General features: G+C 50.1%; 3 protein-coding genes across 5 annotated transcripts in view; 1 reads left to right on the forward strand and 2 right to left on the reverse strand.

Annotated features, from left to right (window-relative positions):
• CFAP100 (cilia and flagella associated protein 100) overlaps nucleotides 1–16,943 on the forward strand; it is a 41,141-nt gene extending 24,198 nt beyond the window's left edge. For both annotated transcript variants that reach the window (XM_025376666.1, XM_025376665.1), the window contains 8 exons: nucleotides 90–131; nucleotides 210–327; nucleotides 3,451–3,502; nucleotides 3,618–3,769; nucleotides 13,486–13,621; nucleotides 14,599–14,804; nucleotides 15,981–16,074; nucleotides 16,694–16,943. In XM_025376666.1, the coding sequence (XP_025232451.1) occupies nucleotides 90–131; nucleotides 210–327; nucleotides 3,451–3,502; nucleotides 3,618–3,769; nucleotides 13,486–13,621; nucleotides 14,599–14,804; nucleotides 15,981–16,074; nucleotides 16,694–16,807 (914 nt within the window). In that variant the 3' untranslated portion in view covers nucleotides 16,808–16,943. The remainder of the gene's footprint in view (nucleotides 1–89; nucleotides 132–209; nucleotides 328–3,450; nucleotides 3,503–3,617; nucleotides 3,770–13,485; nucleotides 13,622–14,598; nucleotides 14,805–15,980; nucleotides 16,075–16,693) is intronic.
• On the reverse strand, nucleotides 13,403–14,162 carry LOC112618971. Its single transcript, XM_025376668.1, is given in 4 exon segments — nucleotides 13,403–13,979; nucleotides 13,982–14,030; nucleotides 14,032–14,142; nucleotides 14,145–14,162. Coding segments are annotated over 4 exon segments (543 nt in total). The 3' UTR covers nucleotides 13,403–13,614.
• A 1,042-nt stretch (nucleotides 16,944–17,985) lies between the features above and the next one.
• ZXDC (ZXD family zinc finger C) overlaps nucleotides 17,986–25,492 on the reverse strand; it is a 37,708-nt gene continuing 30,201 nt past the window's right edge. For both annotated transcript variants that reach the window (XR_003118122.1, XM_025376220.1), the window contains 3 exons: nucleotides 22,141–22,322; nucleotides 20,017–20,112; nucleotides 17,986–18,847 (listed from right to left, as the gene is read on the reverse strand). Coding sequence is in view for 1 of the 2 variants with exons in the window: in XM_025376220.1 (XP_025232005.1) it covers nucleotides 18,761–18,847; nucleotides 20,017–20,112; nucleotides 22,141–22,322 (365 nt within the window). In the remaining variant the exon portion in view is untranslated. The remainder of the gene's footprint in view (nucleotides 18,848–20,016; nucleotides 20,113–22,140; nucleotides 22,323–25,492) is intronic.

A 25,492-nucleotide genomic window follows, 5' to 3' on the forward strand; every position in this document is an offset into this window, starting at 1 on the left:
CAGGTTACCTGCAGGCATCTGGGCCACGTGGCATCACTGACGCTTGGCTGCAGCTGAGGCCATCGGGACCCCCCCTTTGCTTCCTGCAGGACCAGGGATCAAGGGCAAGGCGAGCTCTGTGTGGGCCAAAGGTGAGCTGCCGCCCTCAGCCTGAGGAGCCCGGCTCCGCCCTGCACAGGGTTCAGAAACCATTCCTCTGCTTTCTCCAGAGGGTCAGGGCACAAAGAAGCCCTGGAGGTTTCTGCGGCTGGGGCGGAGCCTGTCTTACCTGAGCAGCCCCCAGCAAGGCAGCCAGCCCAGCGAGTCTAGCGGTGGCAACTCCAGAGAGTGAGTGGACTCCGGTGGGTGGGAGGGGCTGGGGCCTAGCAGGGAGCCCTCCCTTGTGGCACCCACGTGTAGTCAGGTCTGAGTGCCACAGAAAAGAATGTTACTCACAGTCCTTACTCCACGAAGGGCCACACTGGGAAGTCCCAGGTCGGCCAGGAGGCAGAGGGAGTAGGGCCCTAGGGCAGGAGTTTCCATTGTAGTTCCCATGGGAATTCAGGTTGAGGCGGTGAGCAGGTGTAGGGCTGATTTGTTTTGGAATAATTTTGGGGCTCTTGGACAAAGGCCTGCCCCTGGTTGTCTGGTCCTGGCCCTGGGGGGATAGGTCCTGAGTGTGAAAGTCCGATAGAGGGTCTGGCTGGGGTGTGGACAGTGGATTGGGTGGTTTGCATTTGAAAGGTGAGCTGAGGGCAAGCTCGGAGGCCAGGGTGAGTCATTTCCTGTCTCTGTGGACTGGTCAGCCCTGAGAGAGGTGGTCCCTCCAGGCTTGGCAAGGCCACAGGTGTCAAAAGCAACAAAACACAGAACATCAAAGTCATGGTCACTACATGGGTGAAGTGGTCTTCAGGACCATACGATTTTCAGGACATTTTCCTGATGACACATCTGGATACATTTCATACTTACTGGCTGTTCAGATGTCATTTTTTTGTGAAGTATCCGATTTCTGTACATTTTTGTTGGATTACTGGCCTGGTTCTTATGGTTACCTATTGGTTCTCTATGTATTCTGGGGACCAGCCTGGTGTGGTAAGTGTGGTACACATATCTTCTTCCAGTTTGTGTCTTGCCTTATTTCTTATTTATTTATTTATTTATTTATTTATTTATTTAGAGATGGAGTTTCGCTCTTGTTGCTCAGGCTGGAGTGCAGTGGCGTGATCTCGGCTCACCACAACCTCCACTCCCCGGGTTCAAGCGATTCTCCTGCCTCAGCCTCCTGAGTGGCTGGGATTACAGGCATGTGTCACCACGCCCGGCTAATTTTTTGTATTTTCAGTAGAGACGGGGTTTCGCCCTGTTGGGAAGGCTGGTCTCAAACTCCTGACCTCAGGTGACTCTCCCGCCTCAGCCTCCCAAAGTGCTGGGATTACAGGTGTGAGCCACTGCGCCCAGTCACTTTATTTCTGTTTAATACTGTATTTTGAAGAACAGGAATTCTTAATTTTAGGGAAGTCAAATTTACCAATCTGTAATTTTATGATTGGTGAATTTGGGGCCCTGCTTAAGAAATATTTGCCAACATCATAGTCACTAAAATATTCTCCTGTGTTTTCTTCTGGAAGCTGATGATTTTTATTGGCTTGGATAAGGGTGGCAGAAGCGGGGATGGAGAAAAGTGGGCACTGTAGGGCTCGGGGCTGCTCCCTACACCCCTGCCCTGGCCCTGTGTCTGTGGCGACCCACTCTCCTCCACAGGGTCTTTATCTGCTGCTCAGCCCTTCTGCCCTCCACCCTCTGTCTTCCCCTCTCCACGACTGCCTGTTCCTGAACTCCACACCCAGATGGGTGGCCCCAACATCAGCCTCCCATGGCCCAAACTGATGCTTCTCCAGCTGGAAAAGGACCCAAGCTGGCTTTCCTCTCTGCCCAGCGCAGCCATGCCTTGTGGGGAAGACCAGCCACCACTGGGGCGTGCTGCTGGGCCATGCACAGGCTGGTGTTAATGCTGCCTGCCATGACGCCCTGCATTTCCAGTTCTGTGTTGAGCAGAGGTTCTAATGTATGCAGTGCAGCCTGCTCCGCCTAGGGCCCCCTCAGCCATGGACTGACCCCTACCAGACAGGCCCTGACTTGGGAGACTTGAGAAGAGAGTCAGGGACCACACTATACTGGGTTTCAATCTCCTAGCCCCTCCGTCTATTAGCCAGGTGACCAGGGCCACTGAGTACAGCTGGGCAGGTTGTGAACTATACAAGGCACTCACTCAGCCAAGAGGGCACGTGGGAGCTGAAGTCCAGCCCACCCCCACCAACTGCCAGGTCAGGCTCCCTGACCCAGGCTACATCCATCTGGAGGGTGGAGTCTCAGAAAGGCATCGTATGGGCCAGCAGTGCCCTGCAGGCAGCCAGCTCCCTCATCTGTAAAATGGGCATCGGTGTGCAGTGTGAGGCATGGGTCTGGCAAGTGCTGTAGTTGATATCACAGCCTCTCTTGGGAAGCCCTCCTGGATCTGCCTTCAGAGTTCCACAGGACCTTGCCCTGATGCCTCTCCGTTTCTGGGGGCTAGGGGGTGGCATCTCCAAGCCCAAGCTCAGGTCCCTGAGGTGCCTGGGGCGAGCCAACGCAGCCCCCCCACCTCAGCCAGCAGGACCTGCAGATCCTAGGTGAGGCCCAGGCTGGAGCAGGCTGGGAGGGCAGGTTTGGAAGTCGGTGAAGGTGAGGTCCCCATCCAGTGGGGCCTTCTGGGGCCTACATTGAGCGTTTAAAGCTCACACAGCTTGTGCCCAACCCCTCTCCACTGGTCCAGAAAGACCTTGCCCCTGGGCACTCAGGATCACCTGAAGGCAGCCCTGAGAGTCCCTCTATTGCTGTGAGTGGGACCCCAAGGACAGGGGCCAAGACTGACCCTAGATGGGGGAGGCAGGGCAGGAAAGGCCTCAAAGGTGGCGCTCAGTAAACAATGGTGGGGGAGGAGGGGCAGCCCCAGCAGCCAGCGGAGCTGCAGGTGCAGAGGCCTGGGGTAGGGCAGCACCCGGAGAGAGGGGACCTGACCGGGCGGGCAGAGGGGCTGGGGCAGGGGAGGCAAGGTGAGTGCTGGGAGGGCCGCCTGGCAGTCCTCAGGAGGAGAGAGGGTTTTCTTCTAAGTGCAGTGGGGCTGGGAAGGGTGAGGGCCATTTGGCCACCCAGGACTGGGGCCTCTGGGGACAGGTCTGGAACATGGCTTGTCCTGCATGTCAAAGTGGCTAGGGCCTTGGGAAAATGAGTGGATTGAAACTATCCCCTGGCTGCAGTGTGGCAGCTGGGGACTGTGAGGAAGCTGGTGCTGCCCTCTGGGCAACTTGTGGGCAGCTGGGAGAGGAGGGATGGGGATGCTGACAATGCCTTCAAGACCTCTGTGCCTCTCCCCGGGCTCCTGTCTGCTCAGGCTGGTCCCAGAGTCCCGACCCTGCCATCTCTTCGCAGGTCGAACTCTCCCATCCCCCTCACGCAGGAGGACACCGACAGCGATGGGGAGGTGAATGGCCCAGTGCTGTACTGGAATTCAGAAGTCGCCCCTCCCTTGCCGTGCCCCATCCCTGCCCCTCTGGCTCTGTCCCTGGCCAGTCCCTGCCAAAACCTGTGGGTTGCAGGAACCACAGCTGTACTTCACGGAGCCCCAGCAGCTCCTGGATGTCTTCCGAGAGCTGGAGGAGCAGAACCTGTCGCTGATCCAGAACAGGCAGGAGATGGAGGAGACCCTGGAGGAGCTGAGCCGCACCCTGAAACACACGCAGATCCGCATGTAGGTACCGCGCGGTGGCCGGCGGGGGCTCCCTGCCACTCTCATCCTGGGATCGCTCTGCACTGGGAGCCGAGTTGGCAGAACAGCCCCCACCCCTGTCCACGGCCCTGGCCTGGTCCAGATTGTCTGAAAAGCTCCATGTGAAGCTCCGTTTGTGGGCCGGATCCTGGAGAGAGGGTGCTGGAGCTGGGGGTGGGCAGGGCCCAGGCACCTGTGCCCACCCTGAAGCAGCCCATGGCTAGAGCCAGGCCTTTCCAAGGAGCTTCCACCCTAGGCTCCTTCTGCTGCCGCCAAGCTCCTGGGGGGCCCTTGGAGTGGCTGGAGATCCACAGCGACCCTGACCCCCCAGTTCCTGGCAGCACTAACATACTTCACACAGGCGCCCAAAGCAGTCATTTGCTCAAAAGGGCCTGGAAGCTGCTGCTGCTTCATATTTCATAGACCAGAGTGGGTGTTCACGGCACAGAACGGGGGAAGGCCAAGCCACCTGTGGGCTGCTGTGAAGTGTGTCCCCCACTGTTGTTCAGCAGCGTAACGGGGACGGGAGTGGGTGCAGCCCTGAGCAGGAGGACATGGGCGTGGTGAGTCATGCCATCCTGCAAGCTGGGGCCAAGTGGGGCTGAGATGGGCAGGGATGGGTGAGGGCCATCTGGTCACCCAGGACTGGGCTTTTGGGGACAGGCCTAAAACACAGCTTGTCCAGCATGGCAAAGTGGCTAGGGCCTTGGGAAAATCCTGGCCTCCCAGTTCCAACCAGAGAGGCAGCAGAAGTCGTCAGGTGGCTGCCCAGCTCTCACCTGAAGCCCACCTGAGGTTATTATGGTCCCTCCTGCTGGGTGTGGCCACTCAGTCTACTGCAGGACACCTGCCTCCAGAAGAACTGGGCAGGGCAGGGTCAGCCTGAGGCACTGGTGAGGCATGTCCAGAGCAGGGAATCCTCTGCTCACTCCCCACATACTGCCTGTGCATCCATTCTGGGTCAGGCCTGGGTCTAAGCTCTGCAAGGATAAAGCAAGGCCCTGCCCTCATGCAGCTGACCTTAATGGCAGCAGATACAACAAACAGGTCCACAGATGTGACTTGTGGATACTGATGTGTTCTAGGAGGAAAATAAAGCAACTTGAGAAAGAGGGCTAAAATGGAGGGTGACAGCAGATGGGAGGGGCAGGGAAGGCTTCCAGGAGTTGTCAGAAAACTTCCTGAGGAGTGGGAGGAAAGCCATCCACACAGAGGCTGGGCAAAGAGGGTCCCAGGCAGCAGGAACAGTGGGTGCAAAGGCGCTGAGGTGGGGGCCCATTGAGGCTTAAGTGTCCCATGGGGGAATCCATGCTCCTGAGCACCCATGTCCCATTGGTGAGGTGTGGCAAAGAGTCCCCAGAATGATGTGAAACCCCCAGCCTCAGGCAAGACTATGTATCCTGGAATGCTGGGAGGTGACAGACACAGAGGAAGACGAGCTAGGGAGAGGTGGGCAGGCTCCCAGCTTAACTGGGCAAGAAGACAGTTTCCTCCTCCAACACACACATGCAAACGTAAACCTCATAGCAGAATGCTGGATGTAACATCCCAAAGCTGGTCTTCAGCCAGCCAAGCCATCCCTGAGAGCACCCACACTTTGTTTCCAGGGGAGTCGCAGCCCATGTGTATTTAACTTCCATGAACTCAGCAATCTTTTCTCAGAAAAAAATCAAAATACAGTCTTAAAAATATATAAAACAAATAGACAATCATAATAGGCCTATATCCATTAAAGAAATTAAATCAATAATTAATAGCTTTCCAAAAGGGAAAGCCCCAGGCCCAGATGGGTTTGCTAGTGAATTCTACAAAGGAAGAATTTCATCTAAGGAATAAATTACACCAATTCTCTACAATCACTTTTCAGAAGATAAGAGCAGAGGGAGTACTTCCTCACCCATTCTATGAAGCCAGTATCACCCTAATACCAAAACTAGACAAAGGCATTACAAGAAAGGAAAAGTAGCCACCAATATCCTCAACATAGATGCAAAAATCCTCAACAAAATATTAGCAAGCTGAATCCAACAGTATATGAAAAGAAGTATACACCACAACCAAATGGGATTTATCCTAGGTATGCAGGGCTGGTTCAACATTCAAAAATTAACGTAATCTGTCATATCCACATGTTAAATAAGAAAAGTCACACGATATAAATAGCACTGAACACAATCCAATACCCATTCATAATAAAAGCTTTCAGAAAATGTGGAATAGAAGGGAATTTCCTCAATTTGATAAAGAACACAAAAATCCTACAGCTAATATGTTACCTAATGAAAAAAAAAAAAAAACAAACACTAAAAGCTTTCTCATGAGATGAGAAATAAGGCAAAGATGTCTTCTCTCACTACTGCTTTTCAACATTGTACTGGAAGTCTTAGTTAATGTAATAAGACAAAAAAAAATAAAATGTATATAGATTGGGAGGAAGAAATAAAACTGTCCTTGTTCACAGGTTACATGAATGTCTATGTAGAAAATTCAAAGCAATCAACAAAAAGCTCCTGATGGCCAAGCGCAGTGGCTCATGCCTATAATTTCAGCACTTTGGCAGGCCAAGGCAGGAGGATCACTTGAGGCCAGGAGATCGAGACCAGACTGGGCAACATAGTGAGACCATATTGCTAGAAAAAATTAAAAACTTAGCTAGGCATGGTGGCACACACCTGAAGTCCTAGCTACTTGGGAGGCTGAGGTGCAAGGATCACTTGAGCCCAGGAGTGCAGTGAGCCATGATCATGCCACTGTACTCCAGCCTGGGTGACACACTGAGACCCTGTCTTAAAAAAAAAAAAAAAAAAAAGGCTGCGTGTGATGGCTCATGCCTGTAATCCCAGCACTTTGGGAGGCCAAGGCAGGCAGACCACGAGGTCAGGAGATCGAGACCATCTTGGCCAACACGGTGAAAACCCGTCTCTACTAAAATACAAAAAATTAACTGGGAGTGGTGGCGTGTGCCTGTAATCCCAGCTACTTGGGAGGCTGAGGCAGGGGAATCACTTGAACCCGGGAGGCGGAGGTTGCAGTGAGCTGAGATTGCACCACTGCACTGCAGCCTGGCAACAGAGGAAGACTCCATCTCAATAAATAAATTAATTAATAATAAAAACAAAAAGCTCTTGGAACTAATAAGCTGTTACAGCAAGAAGCAAGGTTGCAGGATATAAGATTAACAAACAAAAGTCAGTGGCTTTCTCATATACCAGTAATGCGCAAGTGGACTTCGAAATTAAACACATAATACCATTTACATTAGCACCCTCTGAAATGAAGTACTTAAATATAAATCTAACAAAACATACAAGATCTATGTGAGGAAAGCCGTAAAACTCTGATGAATCAAAGGAGAATAAACAGAGAGATATTCCATGTTCAGGGATAGGAAGGCTCAATATTGTCAAGATGTCATTCTTCCCACTTGATCTATAGCTTCAATGCAATCCCAGTGAAAATCCAAGAAGTTACTTTGTAGTTACTGACAAACTGATTCTGGAGTTTATATGAAGAGTCAAAATAGCCAACACAGCGCTGAAGATGAACAAGAAAACTGGGTGACTGACACTACCCAACCTCAAGACTTACTAAAACTACAGTAATGAAAATGGTGTGTGTACTGGTGAAAGAATAGTGAAATAGATCATTGGAATAGAATAGAGAGCCTAGCAATTAACCCACATAAGTACTGTACACTCTGAGATAATAAATGCATGTTATGTGTAACCTGTTGTGGAGCAACGGATAACCAAAGTAGCTGGTTCTAGAACTTCAAGATAATAATAGTATAGTAGGTTTTCATTGGTGTCTGGTCTCTTTCCCTCAGCGCCATGTCTGTATGGCTCATCCATGTGCAGATGTTCGTGTGTGTGTGGATGCAGGTTTTCAACTCATTTGGGTAAATACCAGGAAGCACAATTTCTGGATCATATAGTACAAGTATGTTTAGTTTTGTAAGAAATTGACAAACTGTCTTCCAAGGTGTCTGTACCACTTTGCATTCCCACTAGCAATGAATGAGACTTCCTCTTGCTTCAAATCCTTGCCAGCATTAGGTGTTGTTAGTGTTTTGGATCTGGCCATTCCAATAGATGTGTAGTGGTATTTTGTTTTAATTTGTGACTCCCGGCTATATGATGATGTACAGGAAGCATGATGCTGGCAGCTGCTCAGCTTCTGGAGAGGCCTCAGGGAACTTACAGTCATAGCAGAAGGTGAAGGCCCATATTACATGGCTGGAGCAGCAGCAAGAGAGTGAGAGTGGGGAGGTGCCACACACTTTTAAACAGCCAGATCTCATGAGAAGTCACTCCTATCAGGAGAACAGTACCAAAGGGATGGTGCTAAACCATTCACGAGAAACTGCCCCATAATCCAATCACCTCCCATCAGGCCCCACCTCCAGCACTGGGGATTACATTTGAACATGAGGTTTGGGCAGGGACACAGATCCAGACAGTATTAATCATTAAACTGTGGTACATCCAGAAAATGGAATATTTTTCAGTGCTAAAAGGAAAAGAGCTATCAGGTCATGACAAGACATGGAAGAACCTTAAATGCATATTACTAAGTGAAAGAACTCAGCCTGGAAAGGGTATATACTGTATGATTCCAACTTTACGACATTCTGGAGAAGGCATAACTGTGGAGAAACTAAAAGAATCAGTGGTTACCAGGATCTTAGGGGGAGAGAGGGATGAAGAGAGGGAAAGCACAAGGCATTTGCAGGGCAATGAAAATACTGTGTATGATGCTATAATGGTGGATATGTATCATTATATAATACATTTGTCCAAACCCATAGAATATACAGTACCAAGAGGGAACCTCCATGTAAAGTCCGGACTGTGGGTGATAATAATGTGTCCAGGTAGGTTCATCGATTGTATCAAATGTGCCACTCTGGAGGGGGATGTTGATAGTGGGAGGGGCTATGCATGTGTGAGGGTGATGTGTGTTTGATCCTTTTAATGCACTGTTGAATTCTGCTTGATAGTTTTGGGAGGATTTTTGTATCTATGTTCATGGGGGATATTGGCCTAAGTTTTCTTTTCTGGTGGTGTCTTTGTCTGGCTTTGTTATCAAGGTGATGCTGGCTTCATAGAATGAGCTTGGAAATGTTCCCTCCTCTTCCATTTCTGGGAAGAGTTTAGAAAGGATTGCTGGCTGGGTGCAGTGGCTCACACCTGTAATCCCAGCACTTTGGGAGGTCGAGGTGGGTGGATCATCTGAGGTCAGGAGTTCGAGACCAGCCTGGCCAACATGGTGAAACCGTCTTTACTAAACACACAAAAAATGAGCCAGGCGTGGTTGTGCGTGCCTGTAGTCCCAGCTACTTGGGAGACTAAAGCAGGAGAATTGCTTGAATCCAGGAGGCGGAGGCTGCAGTGAGCCAAGATTGTGCCACTGCACTCCAGCCTGGGTGACAGAGTGAGTCTCTGTCAAAAACAACAACAACAACAACAAAAAAAAACCAAAGGCCGGGCATGGTGGCTCACGCCTATAATCCCAACACTTTGGGAGGACAAGGCGGGCGGATCACAAGGTCAGGAGATTGAGACCATCCTGGCTAACACGGTGAAACCCCGTCTCTACTAAAAATACAAAAACTTAGCCGGGTGTGGTGGCGGGCGCCTGTAGTCCCAGCTACACGGGAGGCTGAGGCAGGAGAGTGGCGTGAACCCGGGAGGCGGAGCTTGCAGTGAGCCGAGATGGTGCCACTGCACTCCAGCCTGGGCGACAGAGTGAGACTCCGCCTCAAAAAAAAAAAAAAAAAAAAAAAGGAAAGGATTACTGTTAATTCTTTAAATGTTTGGCAGAAGTCACCCATGACACCATGAGGTCCCGTGCTTTTATTTGTTAGGAGTGTTTTGATTACTACGTCAATCTCCCTATTTGTTATTGATCTGTTAAGACTATTTCTTCTTGATTTAGTCTTGGTAGGTTGTACGTTTCTAGGAATTTATCTGTTTTTTTGTTTTTTTGTTTTTTTTTTTCTGGATTGTCTAATAGTTCCTTATGTTCCTTTTTCTTTCTGTGCATCAACTGTAATGTCTCTTCTTTAATTTCTGACTATGTGAATCTTCTTTTCTCTGCCTCTTGTGACAGTTTTTGACTTAAAGTCTATTTTGTCTGATATTACTGTTGCCATTTTGTTCATTTTTTCTGTCTGTTTCATAGCTCTCTTGTTCCTCCTCTTCTGCTGTCTTTCTTTTGGGTTTTTTTTTTTTTTTTTTTTTTTTTTCAGTGATCTGCTTTGATTCTTTTTATCTTCTTATGTATCTACTATAGGTTTTTTTTGTAGTTACTTTCATGAGACTTACACTGAGCATCTTATAATAGTCTATTTCAAGCTGATAACAAATTACTTCAATTGCATACAAAAACCTCTGAATGTAACCATTTTGTGTGATGTTACCTTTACCAGTGAGATGTATACTTCTGCATGCTTTTGTGTTGCTATTTAGTAACTTTTTGTTTCACCTTGTAGAACTCTCTTTAGCACTTCTCTAAGGCAAGTATTGTGGGTGACCACCTCATTCAGGTTTTGTTTGGGAAAGTCTTTATCTCTTCTTTATTTTTAAAGGATAGTTTTGCTGCATATAGTATACCTTTTAGCCATTTTTTTCTTTCAGTACTTTAAATATATCAACCCGTTTTCTCCTGACCTGCAAGACTTCTGCTGCGAAATATACTGATAATCTTATAGCAGTTCTGTTGTACATGACAAGTCACTTTTCTCTTGCTATCAAAATCTTTTTATCTTTGACTCTTGATAATTTAATTATAATATGTCCCCAAAGTAGATCTCTTAGGTTCTACTTACTTGGGAATCTTTAGGCTTCATGAATCTGGATATCCATTTCCCTCTGCAGACATGGGAACATTTCAGCCATTATTTCTTTAAGTTCTCTTGATTATTGGGTACAAATATAAAGTTGGATAGAAGAAATAAGATTTAGTGTTTGATACATTAGTAGCATGACTGTAGTCTAAAGTAATCTATTGTATACTTCAAAATAGCTAGAATAATTCAAATGTTTTTAGTAGAAAGACAAATATTTAAAGTGATGGACATCTCAATTACACGGATTTGATCTTTACAAATTATATGAATGCATTACCACAGGTACTCCAAAAATATGTACATCTATGATGTATCAATAAAAATAAAATTAAAAAATACTTTGCCCTTTCTCTCTCTCCTTTTCCTTGAACTCTTATAATTCATATACCGTTTCAGTTGATGATCTCTGTAAGTCCCATAAGCTTTTTTTCTCTTTTTCATTTTTTTGCCCTTTTGCTCCTCTAACTCGCTAATTTCATATGACTTATCTCTGAGTTCCCTGATTCTTTCTTACGCTTGATCTAGTCTGCTGTTACAGCTCTGTATTGAAATTTTTAGTTCAGCCATTGCATTCTTAGCTCAATAATTTCTGGGTTTTTTTTATGGTTTCTATTTCTTTGTTGAACTTACAGTTTTCCTGATTTTGTTTAGTTGCCTATCTATGTTGTCTTACAGTTCACTGGGAGTCTATAAGACAATTGTTTTGAATTCTTTTTCAGGCAGATTGTAGATCTTTATTTCTTGAGGGTCAATAACTGGAGACTTATCAGGTTCCTTTTGTGGTGTCATGTTTCCCTGATTTTTCATGATTCTTGTGGCCTTGCATTGCTATCTGCACATTTGAAGAAGGAGTTGCTTCTTTCAGTCATTAGGGACTGGCTTCAGCAGGGAAAGCCAAAGGAGAAAGCCAGACAGCTCAGCCAGAGATTCTCCATGTGCTGGCTGGTGGGGTCTGTGGGCAGGGCCTACTGCCAGGGTCCAAGGTGGGTGGGGCGTGCTGTGGTGGGTCTACAGACAGGTGAGGTCTGCACATTGGGTGCTATCAGGCCCTGTGCCTTTTATTTGTTCCTAGCTGCCCCCCTAGGTGATCCATCCATGACAGTTACACCAGGGCTCTGGCAGAGATGAGACAGAAATGGGCCTCTTGGGAAGTACCCCAAAATGCATGGAAACCTGGGGTTCCACCTTGCTTTCTCCTTCCCCCAACATGAGAAACTGCAGGCCAGTGAGATCTCTTTCAGCACTGCCATGGCCTGGGAGAGAGGTGACATAGGCAGAGTGAAATTATTCTCTCACTCTCTATGGCTTTTCTCTGTTTTTATGTACCACTGGGTGCATAAGCTGGGTGCTATAATCTCTCCCTTGAATTCTGGAGCTCTGACAAAGACATTTTCATCCATGGATGGTTGTCAAATTAGTGTTTCTGTGGGGGGACAAGAGCTGAGGACCCCCTACTCCACCATCTTGCTGATGCTATTCCTCTGGTTGTATCGTTAAATTCTTCTATCTATAAAATCAATCTATAGGTTTCCTTTCTGTTTTCCCCCTTGCCATCCATTTGTTGAAGAAACCAGATCACGTTCCCTATAGTGAAGTACTTTGCAGACTTTATGTGCACTTGAATCCCCCAGGGATCTTAAAATGAAGTTTCTGATTCAATAGGTGTGGGTCAAGGTTTAAGACTCTGCATTTCTGACACACTTTCAGGTGATGCCCAAGTTGGTCTGAGGCCCAACTCTGAGCAGCATGTCCCTTGTGCATCTGTTTCTTATTTCACTTGAAAGGTGAATGTTGAAATTCTACTCCTAGATACATATTCGAGAGAACATGTACTCACAAAACCTGTACGTGAATGTTCATAGCAGCAATATTCCCAAGAGCCAAAAGGTGGAAACAACCCAAATGCCCATCAATGGATGAATGGATCGACAAAGTGTGGCCTACGTATGCAATGGAAGATTACTCAGTCACAAAAAGAAATGAAGTGCTGACACATGCTGCAACATGGATGGACCTTGAAAATATACTGGGTGAAAGCAGCCAGTCACAAAAGAAAACATGTGTGACTCCATTTTTATGAAGTGTTCAGGGTAGACACAAAGTTAGATTAATGGTGGCTTAAGACCAAAGGATAGGCCGGGCGCAGTGGCTCAAGCCTGTAATCCCAGCACTTTGGGAGGCCGAGACGGGCAGATCACGAGGTCAGGAGATCAAGACCATCCTGGCTAACACGGTGAAACCCCGTCTCTACTAAAAAATACAAAAAAACTAGCCGGGCGTGGTGGCGGGCGCCTGTAGTCCCGGCTACTCGGGAGGCTGAGGCAGGAGAATGGCATAAACCCGGGAGGCGGAGCTTGCAGTGAGCTGAGATCCAGCCACTGCACTCCAGCCTGGGCGACAGAGCGAGACTCCGTCTCAAAAAAAAAAAAAAAAAAAACACGACCAAAGGATAGAGGAGACAATGAGGAGTGACTGTTAATGGGCATGGGGTGATGAAAATGTTCTAAAATTAGATTATGGTGATGGTTGTGTAAACTCCTTGAATATACAAAAAAACTACTGACTTGTATACTTTATGATGGTTATGCTAATTTTATTGTCTGTGAATTATGCCTCAAAGAAGCTGTTTATTTTCTTTAATGTTGATTGTTAAATATTTTAAGTTTTCCCCTACATTCTGCCAGCATTTCTGACCCCCTGGGCATGCAGAGACTTGGCACCCATGATCCTTCAGCCCTTAGGACAGCTGGTAGGGGCAAAGCACTGTACAGACGGTCAGGCTCAGAGAAGCGATGTGCCCAGGGCTGCGCTGAGTGACTGATGCCCTGCCGGTTTCTCCCTCCTCCAGGGACAGGGAGGTCAACCAGCTGAAGCAGTGGGTCAGCACGATGATGATGTCCATCACCAAGGAAGAGGACACAGCAGCTGAGCTGGAGCTCAAAGCCCGAGTCTTCCACTTCGGCGAGTACAAGGGTGATCAGCAGGTAGGCTGGGGATCAAGGTGGCCAGAGGCCCAGGGGAAGGAGGGACCCTTGGGAACCCACTGGAGGAGCCCTGACAGGCCTTGGGAAGATGGAGGGCAAGGCCTGGGTAAGTGCCCTGCAGCTGCCCTTGCCCTGCCTGCCTCCAGGAGCCACCACATGTATCGATGTCTGTGCCAGCCATCTTGGTTGCCCCCATGCCTCATTCATTGCTTCATTCTTTTATTCAACAAATGTGTCTGCTTCTTAAACACATAAATTGTGCCTGGCAAGGTGATCCTGAAGGCGGGGAAGAGGCGTGTCCCCAAGCCAGTCTGAAAGGGTGAGAGAATTCGGAGACAAGAGAAAGCCAGTGGTTTCTGAGCAGAAGCCAGGACCCAGCCAAGGGCTCAGCCCGCTCCCAACCTGACAGCACACCTGGGGCCACCCTGGGCATGGGGCGGCTTCCTACTGTCAAGTGCCTGCTGTGTGCCAGGCACTGGGCCAAGGGTGTGGGACGCAGCCATGAGCAAGAAGGCACTCCTCTGATACAGCCAGAGTCCATGGGCACTAGCTGTGCCCAGGCTGGGCTGAGCTGCCTGCCTGCTGCTCCTCTCTCCTCATACAGCCCACATGGAGGCGCTGTTATCTGTTTTCTAAGTGTCAGAACAGTCTCAGAGAAGACATGGCCCTGTGGGGTGCTCAGGGTACAGGGCTCCCTGGAGGAGGGGACTGGGCCCTGTTGGTGTACCAAAGGCAACTAGGGGAGGGGCTGGAACCAGGGATCTGGCTGACTCCAGGGGGCCCAAGGGATAGGCTGCTCTGGCCAAGACAAGCCAGATTCCCAAGTTCTGTTTCAGCCTATGTTCTCAGAGCTCCCAGTGTGTGCCAAGCGGTGGGAGGCCCCCACCCTGGGAGGTCAGCAGGCCACCGCTGAAGGCACTAGCATGGGGGTGGGTTTCGGCCTGCCAGCACTCTGCTGGAAGCCGCCGACTCCACAGGATAAGCTGCTAGAGAGCCTGAACAGGAAGGTGCTGGACGTGTATCGGAACTGCATCGGCACCCAGCAGGAGGCCAACCTGGGCACCGTGCAGATGCTGACCATCATTGAGCACCAGCTGGATGAGCTGCTAGAGAACCTGGAGCGCGTGCCCCAGGTCAAGATCGAGCAGGCCGAGAGGGCAAAGGAGAAGGAGCGGCGCATCAGGTGAGCTCTAGGCCCTCCCTGCCAGCTGCTGTGTCCGGACTGGCCCTGAGGGCAGAGGGCATGTATAGGCCCTGCCCTCAAAGCGCTCCCAGGAGACAGGCCGCTCATGCTCCATGCTATGAGACAAAAGCCCAGGTCTTGGGGGGATCTAGAGGGGTATCACACTCAACTAGGGGGTGGTTAGGGAAAGCTCCCTAGAGCAAAGGACATTGACTCGATGTGGCCAGGAGGCTCAGGGAGGGACAAGGTCTAGAAGACAGAAGAGGTGGAGCTCAGTTAGAGTGTGGCTATCATGGCCAGCCTCAAAGACATGGAATAGTAGTGGAGGGCTTTAAGCAGTGGGGCAAACATGGCCAGGTAGGGCGTGGTTAGATTCTTCCCTCTGGGGCTGGACTGGAGGGGCTGGAGGCTGAGGGCAAGGGCAGCTGCCAGCACCCGAGAGGGAAGGCATGGCTACAGCAGTGGTGCTGGAGCGGAAGACGAAGTGCAGAGGCTCAGAGAGCCTTGGGAGTTTCAGCTCGGAAGGGAGTGCAGGGGGGCAGATGGGCGGCAGCTTGTCATCTGTCGGGACACCAGCCTGGACCCAAGGTAGATGGGGGTCATGGCTTCCCTGGCCTGTGGGCAGCCCGGTTCATCCACCCCGTGCAGGGCCCTGAGACAGCACAATCTGCAAACATCCATCCGTCCCCCACAAGCACAGGGGCTTCTCCTCTGGGTCCCTGGTGCCCTGCTCGGAGTGGGTACCAGACCAGGCTTTGACGACTGAGAGTATACACAAGACGGAGACAGGACTCTTGCTCCAGGGGGATGCTGGACCTTCACGGTGGCAAGGGGGGCCACAGGTGCACGGATCAGGCCATGGGTGTAGATTCAGGGAAATGTGCCTCTGGGAGAGGTCTGCTGGATGAACCTTAGATCAGCCCTTGCAGGAGGCCAGAGCCAGGGCCTTGGAACAGCAGGGCCCTGGCTGTCCTCCTGTGCGCCTAGCCCACCTTGGCCAGAAGCAGTGGTGCTTTGGCTGTGGATACGTATTGAGGCCTTGACCTGGCAAAAGAGGTGAAGAGGAGCTGGGAGTTTTCTTGAGGGAGGACACGGCCTGGCCTGGGGACTCCGTGTGGAGATTACACAACAACTCCCAGGTCCCCCCAGTTTTCAACGTCATTTCTTGCTGCCCAGACTTCGAGAAGAGAAGCTCCAGATGCAAAAGATCCTACAGGAGGAGCGTCTGCAGCGGGCCCGGGCGCGTGCCCAGGCCGAGATCAAGAAGAAGGTAGGCAGGGTCGCCCCGGGGGTCTCTGCTGGAGGGGGTCCCAAGACAGCATGGCAGCTGAGGTCCTGCAGCCCAAGCCCCCAGTGCCCCCACTCTGAAGGCATTCACTGAGGCTCTGAGGGAGCCAGCCTGCCTTCAGAGCAAGGCTCTCCCAGGACCTGCTTCCTGCAGGGGGCTCTTCCCCAGGCTGCCAGCTCATGGCCCATGCCAGACTGAGACTGGTTCAGCCATGCCCACCCACCCCAGCCAGGTACACTCTGCTCAGGAACAGGGTCCCACCACCCTACCCACACTCCGGCCAGACCCCAAGCCCTGCTCACTGCCTGTCACTGGGGTCCCCCTACTGCTGTGTCCCAAGGCCTCCGCCCTTCCTGCCTTCTGACCCTGGCAACAGGAAGAGGGTCCCCCTGCTCCCACATTTAAGAGGTGGTGATCCAGGGACCAGACTTGATAAATGCCAGGCAGACTCACATCCCCAGTTATTTCAGAGTTAACTCCAGCCCTCAGCCTGCAGGGCTGCCCAGAGTGGGCTGGAGCTGACTGGAGCTGCTGGGCCTCTCCCTGCACCAGGGGCAGGGGTACATGGGCATACGGCTCACTGGGCTTGTTTCCCCTGCAGAGAGGCAGGACATTGGTATGCCGCTCACAACCCCCAGTCCACAGGATCAAACAAGAGTCTGAGCACACACTGATGGACAAGGAGAAGGAGGAGCTGCTATTTTTCTTTACGTAATCTTCGCAGACCATAGCTGTTCTAGCTGAAGGCTTAGCAAAGATGTTGGTAGAGTCTGGGCTGGGTCTTGAATGGCCCAACTGAGGCTTCTCTGCCTCCTGTGTGCTCCCTTCCTCACCTGAATAAATTCATGTCTTTTTGGAGTCTTGAAGGCCTGTTTAAGGACGCAGCCACCATTGCCAAATCTCAGCATCCCCCCGGTTCATCATCTAACCCTAAGCAGATGCTTGAGGGCAAGAGCATGACACCTTGCTTCTCATCTAAAACAGCTGCTCTACGAGACAAAAGCTAATTTCACGCTGAGTGTAGTGTGAGATCAGCCTCTGTGCAAAGACCAAAGAAATGCAAGCAGGCAGCTGGGTATATGGCAGGGCCATCGCTACCAACTAGAGGAGAAACAACGGGCTGAACGCCATATATGCAGCTACTCGAATTAAGCCAAGGTGAAAAACCTTCGGTGCATGACTAGAGGCAAACTTTCATTCATTTGCACTAGGAGTTGGGCCCGTCACCGGCAGGGAACCTCAGGCTCCAGAATGCTGGGTGCCAGTCCCAGCCACTTCATGGTGGCGTTCCCAGGGAGGCACATGGGAGAAAAGTAGAGGCCGAGAGGGCATTCCTGGGGGCAGACCCTGCTCCCCGATAGAAACGGGGGGGGTGCGGCTCCACCCCCATAGTGGCCAAAAGCCTCCCATGGCGGAGGAGGACTCTGGCCACCTTGGGGCTGAGGAGTCTCCCAGGAGGGCAAGTTCTCTCCTTGGCTTTAGCTGGTGACAGAGCGGTGGTCTGTGGAGAACACCCACTTGCTGATGGGTGTGGATCCTTCCATGTGGAACAGCACCTGGGGACAGCACCTCGGAGTGGGACAAGACAGAGGGAGGACTCACTCAAACTTGGTGTCACCCCCAAATTCAAGAAACAAACACGGCAGTTTGAATGATTCAGTCTGGGAACCAAAACAGCCTCTGAATGAACACACACTTCAAAAGGCACAAGGCAAAAAAAAAAAAAAATCGTTTAGGAGTGACCCTGTGTTATTGCTAAGTTAACAGACTTACAAATAAACAAAGGCAAGGTGATCATGTTGTCTCCTTTTGCAAGACAGACCTCACTCTATAAAAATATACATTGACGTATTATGTGCACATCAACCTCAATAATAAAACATAAATGCACCATCACAGTCCTACACGTAATTTATGGTATTCAAAACATCACTTTATAAACTATTGTCAAATTACCATTTAGACATTAATACCCAAATATAGAATTTAGAAAATTACTTAAAATTTTAACTCTACTATACCCCCAAGCTCTCAGCTATGAATTTAGTCTGGGAAAGAGGGCTCTGTAATAGGCCACTGAGGTCCTCTGTCCCACCACATCATTCTCCCCAAAAAACTAGCTGCCCAACTGCTCTGCCAGACTTGGGCTAGAATTTGGCTTCACTGTGGCAGTGGGACCTCCTGGGTCCTACAGTGTGGCAAAACCAACTTTCCCACAAACCCCATCCCAGGTGCTGGGATGCTCACACACTGAAGCTGAAAGACCCCACTTGGTTTTGCCACAGATCAAGTTGCATCTGACTAGAGAGCCTGTTCTCTACCCTATTTCCTGCAGAAGTCTTTTTCCTTGTAATGCAACAAGTGCTACACAGCTCAGATCAATGGGACACGGGGAAAGGGGCTGTTGTGCACCCAGCCCTGCTGAAGGAGACCCTTGTCTTGCCAAAGCACTTTGCTCACAAAGGCAGTTTCAAAGAGTACAGCCCAAACTCGTTCCTGGTAAAACAAAAGGAAAACATTTTGATAAATGTACCCAAAAGTCTCAAAAGGGCTATGCTGGTCTTCTGAATGGAAACCAAATGAGGTCTCCCCAGGCTCATGTCATCTGACTCTCAGGGAAGGTGAGTCCTAGACCGTGGCCTTGGGCCTGCCCAGGCCGAGGCTGCCATCACTGCAGGTCCTGCAGGTTGATAGTGCTTCCTGGGAACTGGGTGGCCTCCGGTCCAGAAGGGCCTCCAGATGAGGGGAGCACCTCCTGCAAAACCAAGCATTGTCATGAGGAGGGAGGAGGGAGGGGAAGCAGAGGGATCCTGTGGCTCCACACAGCAGGCAACTGACCGGGCTTGTGGTGAGATACCTGACTTCTCTTAATCAAAACTACAGGCTCCCCTTATTCTAAACACATGTTCTTTGATGGAAAAATGAACTCAATACTGTACTGTAGATTTTTCAAGATTGTTCTGTCTGCACACTGACGTATACCTCACATGTTCACACACCCGCATGCCTTTTTACAGAAACAAAATCATCTTTACTTCTGCAACCCTTTCTCCCCACTTCTCATGCGGTCCCTCCTAAGGCACTCTCCCAGGTATTAGGTGTCTGCCTGCGCCCTCACAGCTGACCGGCATGTGGCCCAGGGCTATGGAGGCCCCATCTAGCCTGTCTCCTCGTGTTAGAAGTGTTTCTGCTGCTGCACCATTCGACTCCGGGCTACGGTGATTATTCCACTACTTTTTTTTTTCAGGAGCAGTCCCAGGAGGGGGCTGCCAGGCACATGGAGCAGACACTTCTGAAGTTCTCTGATCCATGCTGCCAAACCGCCCTCCAGTTCACCCCTCTGCAGCCCGGGTGCTGCCCGGCCCTCTGCTCCCACCAGTGCTTCTGTCCAAGTTTGGTTCTCATTGTGAGGAAAATGCTGAGTAGCCCAATTTGCAAAAAAAACTAAAACACAATTTGCATGGCTTATTGTAAATATATAAACATGTAAGGCAAATTGTTAGAAATGTGGTAAGCTATACACTTTCGGTATTTCATACCAAACTCTGAATCATTCACTGCCACCCATCCTTAGCTTAACCATGTAAGCAAACTACTGAATTCATCTGAGTCTATTCTCCCACAGGCTGGGCCCTGGCCAGCCCTCTTCCCAGAGCAGTAACTGGAATTCCTAGGCACAGCACTTTCAAGAGCGTATTAACTTCTCCTGCTTTGTTTACCAGCAGGAGCTGCAGTGTCCTGCAGATCTGAGCTCCACTCACCCACCTTCTACACAAGGCAGCAAGACATCCTGGCAACCAACCCATTGAGCCTCCCAAGCCACGCGGCCTCAGTGACCAGCCTCAGCTGTGAAGCCAGCCTTCCGGAAGTCGAAGGCTCTGTGAGTCTCAATAAGAAAAACAAAGGGCGGTAAGCCATCCAGACCTGGAGGACGTAGACGGGCAGGTCCACAGTGAGGAAGGGGAGGAAGGCGGCTGGGCCGCGGGTTGAGGGCAGGACACCTTCGCCGGAGGGGTCATCCTGGGGAGGCAACACAGAAAGGCCTGTCACGTGTCTGTGTGCTGCAACAGTCCTCACCTCACCCGAGAAGTCTCCTCCAACTGCAATGCGTGGCAGAACCAGCCCACCCTCTGTATTCCAAGGGAGGCCTGAGGACCCAGCAGGAATTGTTTATGGGGTCTGGGTACTACCTGTTCCCACCTGGTGCTTATTCTCTCACCTTATCCCAGCAGCTTTTGCTGGGCCTGGAACCTTCTGCTGTCCAGCTCCTCCCCTCAGTCAGCCCAAATACCGATTTCCCTCCTAAGGCACACTCCTCAACTCCTTGTGGGTGCCCGGGCAACCCCTGCACCCCCACCAACCTCGAGTACCCACAGTGCTCTCCAGCAAATCCTCGGGCCCCAGAGAGGGCCTTCCCTGCATGCCCCAGCTTGCCTACAGGCCAGCTGGAAGGACCAGGGCAGGTGGAGGGGCTCCTGGGAGGGGAGGCTGTCAGGCCCCTCACAGTCCAGGCTAGAAACTTCATCTGTCCCACACTTCACCTGTCCTGCACCTGCACGTCCACCCATGGCCATTCACACCCCGAAGCAGAGCTCCTGGTGCTGCTGCCCTGTACCTCTCATTCCTTCTGCTTGAGAAGCTCCTGTGTGTCAAGGACTGCACTACTGTTCCCATTTCATAGATGACAAAACTGAGGCCTGGAGTGCTTAAGTAACCAGAACTACACTAGCTAGTAAGGGACAGAAAAAGAACTCAAACCCAGGTTTAATCAGGCATCTCTTAAAAGTATACCCCCTACTTGCTCCTCTTCTGCCAGCGGCGCCAGCTTCCCTACCATCTCCCTATTGCCAAGCCTCTGGTCCTGCCTCTGTACCTCTGCCCTGCCAGTTAAGGTACTGTTTCCTTGGACGGTTCTCCCCCTCCACTGCTCCTGCTCCTGGGGAGTTCTTACCTCTTCAGAAGCTGGAAAGAAAGGACCAGTGCTCTTCTTGCCCATCCCTGAGACAAGCTTCAGCCCCCACCTGATGCTCACCGCTAGCTTCCAATCAGCACAGGGCCACCCCCAGCTGCCTGCAGCCTCCTCCCTGCCCCCTTCCCAGCCCACCTCTGCCCAGGCCATCCCTCCTCTTGCCTCTCTGAGCCCCAGGCCTGGTCCTGTTTCCTTGCTAAGCCTCTCCCAGGACTATGAACCCAGAGCGTGCCTGTTTCCCAACTCAGAGCCAGCGTCAGCTCCACCCTCCGCACTTCCGTGGGGCCTGCAATCGCATCCTCTGCCACAGGGAATCTACAGAGTGGAGTGGTGAAGGGGGCACACACCTGGGCCAAACCCAGACAGCCCCGGCTTGTATATCTCTTCTCTCCCCAAATCCTTCCAAATCATCTTCCCTCCCCATTCCAGCCCCTCAAACTGAGACTGAAGATGCAGGTGTGCTCAGGGCTGCTGGAGCGGGTGTCCTCAAAAACCTGGAAACTGGCCACAGCTGCAGGTATCTGTGGCCCAGACAGGCTGGGAGGGGCCTGGGCCTGCCCTGGAGGGGCTCCGTTTCATAGGAAAGAAAATAGAACAACACTGAAAAGACCCCCACCACCTTCAGCATAGAAAGGCTGCTAGTCCACTACAAGCAGGCCGCCCTAGAAATCGGGTGGCTGAGGCGGCCTGCAGAGCCCCTTTGCCCCAGCCCTGCAGAAGAAGGGCAGGGTGGCCTCAAACAGATCTCACCCTGCTGCAAAACAGCCCTGGGGGCCTCGGGCAGGGAGGCAGGCTGCACTGGGGCTAGACGCAGGGCCGTGCACAGACAGGGTCAGGAAGTGGATGCACGGTCCCAGCAACACCCAGAGCTTAAGCAGATGCAGCAGGACAGGCTGGGAAAAAGGGAGGAGCTGGGCTGTGAGGAGACAGGACTTGGGGCAGTCTACAGGGGAGGATGGGCAAGCGGCAGGCAGGGGGTGCTGCGATGGGCAGGGGTTGCGGCATGCTGCGCACTTCTCAGACCTGTGTGACCCTCCCACCCCACCTACAGCTGGCCTGTGTGACTCGCCAGCTCTCACCTGCACCAGCTGGACCTGGACGCCCTGCGACCCGCACTGCACCCCAGCAGGTGGAGCTGGTCCTGGCTGTCCTCCGCTGGGCACCACAAGGCTCCCACACAACCAACTGCTCTGGCTTGCGTGGAAATGTGGAGGACTCATTTTGCCTTCTTTTATTTTTCTCTGAGTAGACTGTGAGGTGCCTAAAATGAAATATAAAAACGAGCACACCCAATCTACAATCTACAAGTCAGGTCCGCCCTCACCGAGGTCTATGGGGAAGACAGCCTTTCCATTAATCGTCATTCTGCACAGCCAAGAGACGTAAAATCACTCAACAGAAAAAACCAAGAGTTAAGAGGTTGAAACAACCAAGCATACAAACAAAAAAAACACCAGGATTTTGATTTTAAAAATGTAAAAACATCATACATTTTTTTTGCCAGATGGTATGGTAATCAGACACAAGCAACAGTAGTGTTGCTTAGCATCTTAGCATAAATGTAGTCAGTATCATTGCTTAGTATTTTAACATAGTTAGCATGGTGAGTATGGTTGCTTAACCTTTCAGTGTAGTTAGTACAGTCAGTATGGTTTCTTAATATTTTAGCATAGTTAGTACAGGTAGTGTCAATGCTAAGTACTGCTAGCATAGTTGGTATGGTCAGTATCACGTCTAAGCATGTTAACAGTTGTTAGTCTAGGCCAGGTACGGTGGCTCACGCCTGTAATCCCAGCACTTTGGGAGGCCGAGGCAGGCAGATTACGAAGTCAGAAGATCGAGACCATCCTGGTTAACACGGTGAAACCCCGTCTCTACTAAAAATACAAAAAATTAGCCAGGCGTGGTGGTGGGTGCCTGTAGTCCCAGCTACTCGGGAGGCTGAGGCAGGAGAATGGCATGAACCCGGGAGGCGGAGCTTGCAGTGAGCCGAGATCGTGCCACTGCACTCCAGCCTAGGCAACACAGCGAGACTCCATCTCAAAAAAAAAAAAAAGAAATATTATGAAAACCACTGTAGAATAAATTAAGGAAGGCAGTGAATAGTGTATCTCTCCAGATTACTTTTAAAAGCAGGCAAGATTTAAATGATATATATCAAATATTTATTATCAAGTTTTATAACACAAACAAGATAAAATTGAGCCATTTATCATGATTCAATGCCATATATGTAGGCCACTAAGTTACCTATAAAGCAAGAGATATGACCGAATCCTAATATTCCTTTGCAAAATGTGTGCAAGCATGTATGTGCCATTCGAATCATGGGAAAATTCAGAATTATGTGCAAAATCAGAAATAATTCCACTAATGTCGCTAGACATGGTTACACTTTCCCAGTGTACTAACTTAAACCAGTTAGTAACTAAAATTCTTCTATCTTTATTAACATAATTTACTTGTATTACTTTTACAACAGGGAAAAAGGCAGGCTATAACTAGAATATCTCATGACAAGCTAAATTGGTTTTAACTTCTATATTAGCATACAACATGAAAAAAAATCACAGGAATTTCTCTTTTCAATCCACACATTTAATTTGGCGTCTCAGGTAGTCCTGCAGACACCAGTTACACTGAGAAGAAACACCACCACTAATTCGTACTGTTTTAGCATCAGAAGGTGTTTTTCTTCCCAGCTAACAACTCGTCTAGGGATAAAAAGTCAACAGCTGAAAAGAACTGCTCATGCTTATACACACATAGGGCTCTTTCCTTAAAAGTAATGCATTCTTTGACAACAGCAGAGGGCTGGCAAAGGTGAGGACTTTCTACGAGAGATGTCCATCCATGCCCCATGGCCCCTCTCTGATGTACCTCAAGCAGAACAGCTCAGCATCCACCCCTAGACACATCTCTGCACAGGAAGGGTAAGCTGGCGAGCCCAGCTCATCAAAGTTCTGATGTCAGTATTACTCCACAGGATGCTTCCCTGAAACCAGTATTTGGACCTGCCCCTGGGTTTAGTGCTCTGGAAGGATATCCTGTTTTGTGTGCACTCCAAGGCAACACACTGTGGTAGAAGTCTGGTGGAGAGTTACAGCCTCCCCGTTTTTTGGCAAGCAGAAGGGCAGCTGTGGGTGAGGGGGAGAACCTGCCGCAGATGAGCTTGGACACCCCTTCTCAGGGAGTCCGTTCCAGCAAGGACTGCACCTGGAAGACGAGCCTGGAAAGGATGCAGGGGTCCAGGCCAACGGCTGCGAGATAACAGGGCAGCCAGGGGAGGAGGGGCCAAGCCCCAGTCGCTGAGCTGTCCCCCAGGCCTGGGTAGGGTGTTCTGTCCTAGAACCCCCGACAGTACACCCCGAAGCCTGGTATTATGTCGTGAACATTTAAGATGGCTGAAAGTTAATCATAAACTTCCTGGGTTAACTAAGCAAGTATGTTTATCTAGGGATGCTTAAAGACATGCCAGAGCAAACAAATGGGGTCCACACCACGTCCTCAGAATGTCCATGCAGCCCTGCGTCCTCACTAGTAAAGAGCGCCATGGCATCAAATGCAACATGACCAATTTAATTAATAAACAGTCACAAGAAAAATCAAATTCCTTTCTCACTATGGACAACCGCAAACCCTTATAGAAAAAGGTAACAACACTGAACTAAATTTTGCTTCAATATTTTCAGTCGTTATCCAAAATGCTTTTTTGTGCTAGAGAACTTGTAGGAGTGGGGAGAGGAACAGTATAAACCCAATACCAAGCAACCTCCTGGGAAGCAAGGAAGGAGACTTTAGGGAAGAGTCCTATCTGGGTATGAAGGTAAACACAAAGCAGTCAAGGGCCCGGGCTTGGGAGCTGGACGATCCAGCCATGTGACTCAGCTTCCATGGATCTGCGGTGAATGGAGATTGCCACACTGCTTTCACCTTGCCGTGCCATGACGAGAATTAGGTGAGGTCAACAGCACTGGGCCTGGCTCAAACAGCATGCCATCCCCACACCAGGAGCACCACAGTGGCTGCCACAGGACAGAGTTCAGAGCCAGCCAAGTGCCCAGAAAAAGGATCTGCACAGACGAAGCTCAGGTCCTCCCTCTGATAACCACAGGGGGTCATGTAAGCTTCCTCTACTGAGATCCTCACTAGAACAGGAGGTAAGTGACTATTTTCCCAATTCTCCCAAGGGTGGGAGATCAGAGGGCACTGGGGCTTAAGTCACTCAGTCCCTGACAGGGTTAGTTCAGCATAGCTCTTAGAAAGAGATAATATGTTAATATACTTATCCACAAGGAAATATATTCATATTAAGAACAAAAAGCAGATAAAAATGTTTATCATTTTTCAAAAACAAGTCATTTGTTAGGGAAATGTTTAATACTGAAACACTGAGAGTAGTTTTTCTTGGGTGGTGAAGCTACAGGCGAG

This window comes from Theropithecus gelada, chromosome 2 (genome assembly GCF_003255815.1).
Source record: "Theropithecus gelada isolate Dixy chromosome 2, Tgel_1.0, whole genome shotgun sequence".
In the NCBI taxonomy this organism is placed as follows: Eukaryota; Metazoa; Chordata; class Mammalia; order Primates; family Cercopithecidae; genus Theropithecus; species Theropithecus gelada.